Source organism: Lynx canadensis, chromosome A1 (genome assembly GCF_007474595.2).
Source record: "Lynx canadensis isolate LIC74 chromosome A1, mLynCan4.pri.v2, whole genome shotgun sequence".
In the NCBI taxonomy this organism is placed as follows: Eukaryota; Metazoa; Chordata; class Mammalia; order Carnivora; family Felidae; genus Lynx; species Lynx canadensis.
Window position 1 is genome coordinate 207,856,342 of NC_044303.2, and position 10,240 is coordinate 207,866,581.

The window sequence follows — 10,240 nt, forward strand, 5'->3', positions numbered from 1 at the left end:
TTCTATTATTGTATTTTGCAGCCCCCTCTGTGGTCTTAAATGTTCAGTTTTTATTTAAATGATCACAAAATCAGAGCCCGAGTTGAGTACTTGGGCTCAGGTATCTGTTAGGGGGTCATTCCCAGAAGGAAGGTGAAGGAACAGGGACAAGAGGAGGGAGATGAAAAGTAGGAGCATTCACAGCATCACCGTGGTGGGCAGTGGGACTTGGTTTATTCAGATCTTTGAGTATACAGCATACCCCCCTGAAGTGCCCTGAAGAATGAGATTGGCACCTTTATCCCGTGAAAGAAACTCACATAGAAAGCAGACTTGTCACTTAGATAATACACTAGCTCCTGTGCCCCGCTGATGGAGCCTCCTGGGTTATTTCTGCTGTGGGTGAGGCTTCAGAGGAGGCATTTAGGGGTAGATCCTGGATCAGGATACTTAGCACACCAGGTTGAGTATGAATCTCAGCTGCTGCTGAACTCTGATAGGCCGAGGAGACTGACGCAGGGCCCCGGAGGCATCTGTTCAGTCACATCATGAATGTGCTTTTCAGTATAGCACTTCTCAGAGTCTTTGGGAAGGTAGTTGAGAAAAAAAAAAATACAGACACACACACATGAATAAACTCACATACACATAAAGTCATTACTTACAAGTATCCTCTGCAAGCTTTCCTTTATTTAAGTTTGAACCTATAATTACAAAGAAGAGGAAGGAATGAGTTGAAGGGACGTTTTATAAACAGTGAAATTAACGCACAGAAAAGCGTCTAGATGAACACACATTCAGGGGTTGCACCGGAATGAAATTTACATTCTCTGCAAGGGCTTTACATAAATTAATAAAAGCATTGCTTCCAATTTCATGGAGGTAACAGAAGCAATAAAATGATTCTTTTGAAATCCTTCTCCCACCGCTCTACTCATTCACAGGCCCTTGTGAGCACATACCCGGCCTTCCCTCTCATGAAATAGATGAACTGTCTGTGTTCCTGTGAAGTACGAATCTACCCCTTGTGGTCTGTCCCCTCCCGCCGACTCCACTGAGTTTCCCTCTCTTCAACCATTACTCTTCACTGCAGCAAGATTTTCCCCTAAAGGGAACACAAAAGCAAATAAACCTTGGCCTGCTTTCCCCCTGCATTTCCCGCTTACTTTCTCTGCTTCCCCTTACTACAAAATTTCTTAAATGATTTATATATGCTCCCTGCCTGCTGTTTCCTCCTTCCTTCTTCCTTAAATCCCTGCCAGTTACGCAGACCCAACCACTCCACGAAAATGGCCTCCATGTTCCCGATGGAAGCTTCTCCATCCTCACCCTGGGCTTTCCTCAGGTTGGACACAGTGAATCACTGTTCCTACCGCTCGGCTCCCAGGACACCACTCTCTCTTCGTTTTCCTCCTACTTCACTGGCCACTCCTTTTCTCGTGGCATGCCCACACCTTAAGTGAGAGAAGCTGATTGAAAACAACTACAGAACTTAAACACTTCGGGGTGCCTGGGTGGCCCAGTTGGTTAAGGGTTCCACTTCGGCTCAGGTCATGATCTCCTGGTTTGTGAGTTTGAACCCCGCGTTGGGCTCTGCGCTGACGGACCAGAGTCTGCTTTGGATCCTCTTCTGTCAACCTCTCTCTCTCTCTGCCTCTTCCTCCCCCGCCACCCCCTGCTTCTCAAAAATGAATACATAAACATTAAAAAAAAAAAGAACTTCAACACTTCCAAGAAAAGTGAATGTGGGATCTGGGTAAGTTGAGAACAGGGAACACTTTGATGTGGTGGTGAACGATGTACAATCCAAATCTCCACAATGTGTGCCACAAACTTCACTCTCTTCCCTCCTTAAATGCAGTGAGACTGAATTCGTAAAGGTGCCCGGGGAATAAGGAGGGCAAGTAGATTACAATAACAATAATGACAACAATAATAACAGTTTTAAAATGCAAATTTATTCTATAATACAATTAATTAATATAAATCCTATAATAACCAATACATATGAATACGTAAGAGACCAACAAAGGTTTCTTAAAACACTGCTCTGGCCTTGTCTCATAAATTTCTCTTCTACATTTTTAGCACGAGTGGGGCAGAAGTCTAAAAGACAACTTTCCTGCAATCACTGTAGAAGGTATACATGATTGGTGGGAGAGGAAATTAATCAGTGGTTTCAAAAATCTCAAAATCCATCCTCAAAATCATTGATTGGGACAAGTGTGGGAAGATAAAGAATAAGACTTTGAGGAACTTAATGCAGTGGTCAGAGGTGCAGGACAGAAAGAAATAAAAAAAACTTAACCTGTCTCCTCAGAAAGAAAAAAAAAAAAATAGTGCCCGAGACCCTAATGAGAAAGCAGAGGTGCTCAGACCAAAGAGTATCTATCATTTTGACAACCTGCAGGGTGGAATGATGGAAGAATGTCTGGGAAATGTTCCAGAGAAGGAAGAGTGAACTTCCCATAAATGAGATGTATTTGCTACAATGTACTTCTAGCTGTTTCTATAAAAAGTGTCCACAACACATATATACCCAGCAGGCATATTTCCATTCAATACATTCTCAGCCCATGAGTTATAAAAATTAATTGCTAGGACAGTTCCATATGGTTAGGACATCTGCTAAAAGACTTCCCCCAAGCAGATTCAGGGAAATACAATTAAAGAAAGCATGTGGAATGTTTGGAGTCATTTTTATGAGTTTCTAGTTTAGCTAAACTTCAACAGCTGTCGGGCTAAGGTGAAGCGTTGCCAAATTATATTCACATGTACCCACTGACCAACATCACAAAATATTACTAAGATTCAAAGCTGCATATTTCTGGGCAAGATTTCACCCAGTACAAGGAGATCTCTCTGAAGGAGGTAGAAAATAATAGGAAGTATTTCAGTGCTGACCTCAGGGTTCAGAAGAGACACACTTGGTTTGGTGGAGGCAGCTGTAAAAGCCCCTCAACTCTTGAGAGTCCTGTCTACCTCTCCCCCACTCTCCCCCATCCTCACCCCTCCACCCACGCCCCTTCCCCGGACCACTGGCCATTGGGCGCCCACTGAAACCAGGGGCTTTCCCTAAAGGAAGGTCTTACTGACTTGGAAATATCGATGCTAAACTTGCCTTGGAAGGCAGAAGCAGTTATCCTTGCTTCTACCAGACTACGTAGACGTTCTACCAAACTACGGTTCCCAGACAAAGGTTCTTAAGCATTCTATCCATAATATTTAATTTTTAAGGACATAGCAAACTGAGCATATCATTGATACCAAAGATAATCTCCAATGTGAAAAAACGCATTATCATTCTTTCGTAATTACTGAAAAAACAGCACTGCATTCCAAACAAGAAAGTGTAGCATGTATAGGAAAACTCTGGCAAAACTATTATGGGAATCAGTTTTTATAATTTGTTTTTCTTGTAATCCGCATATCTCCTTTGACCTTTAGTTCTTGACCAAATGTAGGACTTGTTTTTTGCCAAGGCATAAAAATTATTTGTATTTTCAATTTAGTGCCCATTCACACTGGTTAGTCTAAAACCTCTAAACAAATATGGATTTTAGGTAGTTATATATTTTTTATTTTTATTTTTTTAAGTTTATTTATTTATTTTGAGAGAGACAGAGACAACATGAGTGGGGGAGGGGCAGAGAGAGAGGGAGAGTAAGAATCGCAAAGCAGACTCCGCACTGCCATTGCCAGACATGGGGCTTGAACTCACAAAACCCTGAGATCATGATCTGAGCCAAAACCAAGAGTTGAACGCTTAACCAACTGAGTTACCCAGGTGCCCCAGTAGTGACATTTATAAATATATTCTTGTAAACTGGTTATACATATCTCAAGAGAAACACAGCATCATGGAATGTGGGGAATGGAGCTTGGTCTGGTCAATCAGCCTTTGATATTATCCAGAGAGGATGTTTTGATTGGTTATGGAAATATGTGGAGACAGTTTTCATCTAGCACTTGCCTAACTCAGTGTAATGAGCGTGTTTCTTAAGACTATCTGTTAGTGGATAGAGACAGTACTGGAGGGATCTCTTTGTCACTCTGGGATGCATAGCAAGTTTTTACTTACTATACTTACACCAGACCTAAATAACTAGATTTTTCTTTGTTCCCTTTCTATTGTTCCCTCTGATCATTGTACTCTGTCTTTCAACCTCCCATACCTCATAGCAAGCATTGAAGAGACTGAGAAAAAAGTGTGAGTACATGAAGAATGGGACATTCAATTTCTTTACAGAGAATTAATTTATTAAATAATGAATCCCACAGAGTGGACTTCCTGAGTCCTTGATACATTGCAGAAATACCCCTTGGATAATGTATATATATATATGTATGTATATATATATGTATGTATATATACATACATATATATATATATATATAACTGGATTCAGTTTCTTCTTTGCTGTTAATTTTTTTTTTAGTTTTTGTTCATGGTTATTATTGTCTTTTGTATTCTTTTCTTGTGATATCTTTGTCCTGCTCTGATATAGTAAAACTAGCCTCTAAGAATGAATTGGGAACTCATTGTTTTCTCTGTTTTGAACTATTCTTTTTTTAAAGAAGGGTTTTTGTGTTGAGTACTATTTCTTCTTTAATGCTTGGTAGAATTGACCAGTGAAGCCATCTAAGCCATGATGATGATGATGATGATGACAACAATGATCATATTTTTCACTAGTCTTTCTATGCACACAGCTGGTAAACCCTGTCTTTCCTTGGCCCTCAGATTTTGCAGTGAGTTTATGATTGTAAGAATAAAAGGATTTGTTGATTTATTTAACCCTCACAAGAACACTCTAAGGCAAGTTATTTTATTACCCTTAATTATAGACGAAGAGCAGAGAGTTAAGCAACCAAAGCAAGTTCACACACCTGGTAAGTGGTGAAGCCAGGATTCAAACCCAGGCAGGTGGATTCTAGTGCTCATGATCTAACCCCCCTAAAATTTGTGAATAATGTTCTTGTAAATACTTTTCCCTTCCTTCCTTCCTTCCTTCCTTCCTTCCTTCCTTCCTTCCTTCCTCTTCTCTCTCTCTCTCTTTTTCTCCTCTCATCATAACAGCCTCTATCAACTGGCTTCACCACCTACTCACACTACAGAATCCATCTCTTTTGGCAGAAGCATGAAAAATAATTGCTCAATTATAAAGAAAATGAACTGTCTTTTCTTATTTACCGGTTGAGGTGAATTGAATAGACCTCTGCTTCTTAATCCTTTAAAAAGTAAGTAATAATGCAAATAAATTGCATTTTCAAAGGACCCATCTATGCTTTTACCCAAGTATAATTTTTATCTGAGCTTTGAAGAGTTTTTATTTAAAATTATGACAAATCCACCTTATCCGGTTAAAGGTATGACTCTAAATATCTATTAAGTGATTACATAAGCTAATCGGCAAAAATTCTAATGTTAGACTTACTTCAGGATCCAAGAAAAGTGATGGTAGATCTCCATTCTCTATTGCCTTTCTCACACCCTACAAATGCCGTCTCATGCCTGGTATTCCGGGTGAGTTGTTTCACATGGGTTGCCTACACACAGAGATCTTCCAAATGGGTTTTCCTATGGCAGGGCCTGCTGTCTGTTCTCTGCCCTTGAGATCATGTGGGACTAGAGCCGTATCCTCCTCCCTCCTCTTTAATTCCTTTTCTTGTTCTCTCAAGTTTCATTTGGGATCTCTTTACCCATTTGTCCTGATACCTTTCAGGGATGGAAAGTTCTAGACTTTTCAACCAACCCAAGGAAACCTATAGCAGAAAGGATACTATTTGACAGACTGGTGATTCCATCATAACAATCGTGCTATCACTGATGGACAGAGAGAAATCTTTCAAGTCTTAGTGAGTGAAGTATAAATATCCCCAAGCATCATTTCAAAAGCAATCTCCTTACTTGGTGCCCATTCCTTTAATATTTGACTATCATTTTTCATTATTATTTTCGGAAATCATCTGGATAAAAACAGTATGTTTATGGAAAGTCCCCTTGCTTTTACCCAATAAGGCTTTTGAAGTCACAGGCATAATAATGCCATGAACTTGGACAGAGCCCTTATACCAAGGAATGCTGAGTGCTTTCAATAACCAAGTGCCAACTCACCAGCCTGCCTGGAATTTCTGTTAGTAGACCCTTGTTCATTTTCTCTAACTTTTCTTTACCACAAAGTAAGGATATAAAACTGAGATGTCAATATATATATAATTTATACTAGTAAATGCTGTGCTCTCTCTCTTCCATTTTGGAAATTTCCCCAGGCTCCCCCCTCATATCATTGTGTGACTTTTATTTTTCTCCAAATGCTTTAATGTTGATTCATTAGAACTAGAATGTTAAATTATAAAATTATATATATATATATATATATATATAATATGTATATAATATAATATATATAAATATAAATCCTGGTTTTAAGGTTGTGCTATAGTTAGGCTAGATGTCAACACTGGGGGCACTATATATATATATATATATATATATATATATAGTTGTATATATATACAACTTTTAATGCCCCTCATTGTTGACATCTAGCCTAACTATAGCACAACCTTAAAACCAGGGTATTGATACAACCAGGCATTGATACAACTATAGAGCTTATTCATATTTCACTGATCATATATGTACGCGCGCGCGTGTGTGTGTGTAGCTCTCTGTAGTTGCATCACATGTGTAGCTCTTTGTGACTATCACCACAATTAAGATACTTAACTGTACCATCACCACAAGGTTCTCTTGTCCTACCCCTTTATAGCCACTCTGCCCCAGTCCCAATGCATGCCTAACCCCTAGCAACCACTCATCTGTTTTCCTTATCTATAATTATGTCACTTCACAGACATGTTACATCTGTGTCCTCATGAATGGATTCCAAGTATGTATCCTTTTGAGATCAGTTTTTTGCACTTAATGTAATTTCCTTGAGGTTCCTCCAAGTTGTTGTCTGTATCAATATCTTTCTTTGTTCTTGCTGAATAGTATCCCGTGATCTGAATGTACCCATTGAAAGGCCATCTGGGTTGTTTCCAGTTCTTGACTATTAAAAAAAAAAGGTGCCATAAGCATTCATGTACACATTTTTGCATAAATGTTTTAAAAAATTCCTCTGTGATATATGTTCTGGTTATGTGGAAGTCTATTTTTAGCTTTGAAAGTAACTGCCAAAGTATTTTTCACAGTAGATGTACCATTTTACATTCCCAAAGGCAATAAATGAATTATCCAGTTTCTGTGCAACCTCTCCAGCATTTAGGGTTATCACTATTTTTTTTTTTTTTTTTAGCTATTCTGAAAGGTTGTTATCTCCTTCTGGCTGTAACTTGCATTTTTCTAATGACTGATGATAATGGCAACAATGACAATGATGATGGTATTTTTCATAGCTCCTTCGTTGAGTATAGCTGGTAAGCTCTGCCTTTCCTGGACCCTCAGATTCTGCCCCTCAGCTGTTGCTGAAAATCTTTTATGTGCTTATTTTCATCATACGTGTCTTCAGTTCAATGTCTATGGGTGCCTTCTGCCCATTTTTAATTGGGTTGTTTATTAATGCTGACTTTTGAGAGTTCTTTATATATTCTAAATACAAACCTTTTTTTTGTATGTGTGATTTTCAATTATCTCTCCAAGTCTGAAACTTGTCTTTTCATCCTATTAAAGTCTTCACAGCACAAAATTTTTAATTTTGATGAAGTCCAATCTGATGATTTTTCCTTTTATGGAACATATTTTGGGTCATATCTAAGAAATCTTTGTCTAATTCTAGGTCCTAAAGATTTTCTCTCATTTTTTCCCTAGAAGTTTTATAGTTTTCTGCTCAATATTTAAATCCATGACCCATTTGAGATAATTTTTGTGTGAAATGTGAATTTTGGTTGAGATTCACCTTTTTCCCAGGGATGTCTGATTGCTCCAGCACCATTTATTGAAAAGGTTGTCACTTGTCCATTCAATTGTTTTTGCTATTTTGTCAAGAAGAATTGGACATATGTGTATGAATAGATATTTCTGGCTCCTCTGTTCTGTTGATCTATGTGTCTGTCCCTCAACCAGTTTGACACTGTCTTAACATTGGGAAGATTTATTATTTCACTTTATTCTTCTATTTCAAAATTGTTTTGGCTATGCTTGGATGCATCATGCTTAAAGAAAATAGACTCTATTGATACATAAAATCAACATCCAAAAGGTCAAGTCTAGCAGCCATATGTACAGTAACCAAAAATATCATATCAGTGGAAAAGAAGTTGATTTACATTATCTATGGAAGAAGTTTAAAAAAGACTATTATTGCATTTCTAAGAATTTCTTGCAAGGAAATAATCAGAAAATTTATTAAGTTGTATGCCTAATAATATAGAAATGCCTCAGTGGCTTCAAAATAGCTGAAATTCAGAATCCAACTCTAACAGATCAGGATTACACAAAAGAGTATGGTCCATTTTCTATTGTTGGTCTGCAAACTGGTTTTTAGTGAGTTCATGACAAGATAAAGAACTGAGAAGAAGCATTAAGTTTTTATGGCAATTTGGCAAAGTAATATCATATCTGTTGAGCTTTGTAATTAAAAATATAGAAGCTTGAATTTTATGCCCTTTTTTCTTTCCTTTTTTTAATCATTCATTTTTATTGCCACTTCATTTGTCACAAAAATAATGATCCACTACAGCCGAAATTTTTTTAAAAATTGGTACTTTACCACAGATAATACTTTTATTTATTTGTTTTTAATATTTTTTAGTGTCTGTTTATTTTTGAAGGAGAGAGAGACAGAGTGTGAGTGGGAGAGGAGCAGAGAGAGGGGGAACACAGAATCTGAAGCAGGCTCCATGCTCTGAGCTGTCAGCACAGGGCCCGATGCGGGATTTAAACTCAAGAACCGTGAGATCATGACCTGAGCCAAAGTCGGACACTTAACTGAGCCGCCAGGCGCCCCTCACCACATATACTTTTAGAAGCAGTCATTGGATCCACGCTTCCTAGCCTGTATCATTTCATAGCACAGCTTTTTAAAAAGTTGATAATATTTGTGTGGGACACTGGGGTAAAGTCAGGGCATTTAATTGCTTTCTAACTGGGTTTCAATGAAAAATATTACTATTACTCCACATATTTGTAATAAGAACAGCATAAATCAAAACACAGAAGAAATTATTGAATCAAATAAAATATTTTCCAATATTTTAAAATGAGAAATTTGAACTTGTTTTCTGTAAAGGTGATTCTTTGCATCAGGACATGAGAGTTCAATTTGTATCTAAGGAATCTTAACAGGTTTCCTTTTCTTCCATTAGCAAATGAAACCTTGAATTTTTTTGTTGGAGAGTACTAACGGGGTTTTAAGTCAACTAGACTGTTTTCATATCAAGTATTTCAAAATATCCAGGATACTCTAATTTGCAGAATGATCATGCATTGTCACAGCAGTCCTAATGCAATTCCTGGAGGCACAGCACAAGGAATACTGTCAAGGGGATGGGAACAGCGATGTAAGGGGTCAGAGGGTAGCTACACTTGTGGAGAACAGAGCATAATATATAAACTCGTCACATCAACTAAGTCGTACCCCTGAAACTAATGTAACATTGTGTGCCATCTATATTCTAAATTAAAAAGAGAGAACATTTTCAAACAAAGAAAAAATATACTAAAAAACAAACAAAAAAACAAAACGCAGAGGATTTGGTTGTTCCATTTTTACTCTTCTTTTCATTGAACTCTGTACATTAATTAAACAAAGCTTATGGGGAAAAGGAGAACACATTTTATGATACATGGAAACAGAAATGGAGGATGTTACCTGGAGCCGCCATTGCCTGGTGCCCCGTCGCGCTTCCTTTCCCCTCCCCCACGTCTGGTCACAGGTTGATCTCTTCAGCATGTGCCCCGACACCTGGAATGTAAACTCCTTCCACAGCTCCCCAGGCCCTCGGTTATGGGCAGCAGCAGCGAGCTCTGTGGCTGGCTGTTGATCTAGACATCCAAATAAGAGAGCACCTCCAGGACGTTTTCACTGTGGACTGGGCACACTGGACATGATGTCTACACTGGGTCACAATGAAACAGCCTGTGCTTGCTACACTCACTCTTTCACAGTTTACAAGGTTAATCGCTACCCTGCTCCAACGAGCACCACGCAGGGCTGCTCACAATTAGAGGTAACTCAACCAAATTCTTCCCTAGTTCTCAGGCCCTGCCCAGTTACTGTTTGGGCAGAAGAGATCAGGATCTCCTGGCTCTTCA

The 10,240-nt window shown here is 38.4% G+C and overlaps 1 protein-coding gene across 1 annotated transcript in view; it reads left to right on the forward strand.

The window, feature by feature from the left end:
- Nucleotides 1-10,036, forward strand: part of LOC115523119 (elongation factor 1-alpha 1-like) — a 42,107-nt gene extending 32,071 nt beyond the window's left edge. Inside the window, 4 exon segments of the mRNA XM_030328853.1 lie at nucleotides 1,242-1,438; nucleotides 5,412-5,506; nucleotides 7,284-7,370; nucleotides 9,915-10,036. Coding sequence (XP_030184713.1) covers nucleotides 1,242-1,438; nucleotides 5,412-5,506; nucleotides 7,284-7,370; nucleotides 9,915-10,036 — 501 coding nt within the window.
- Nucleotides 10,037-10,240: the final 204 nt, after the last annotated feature.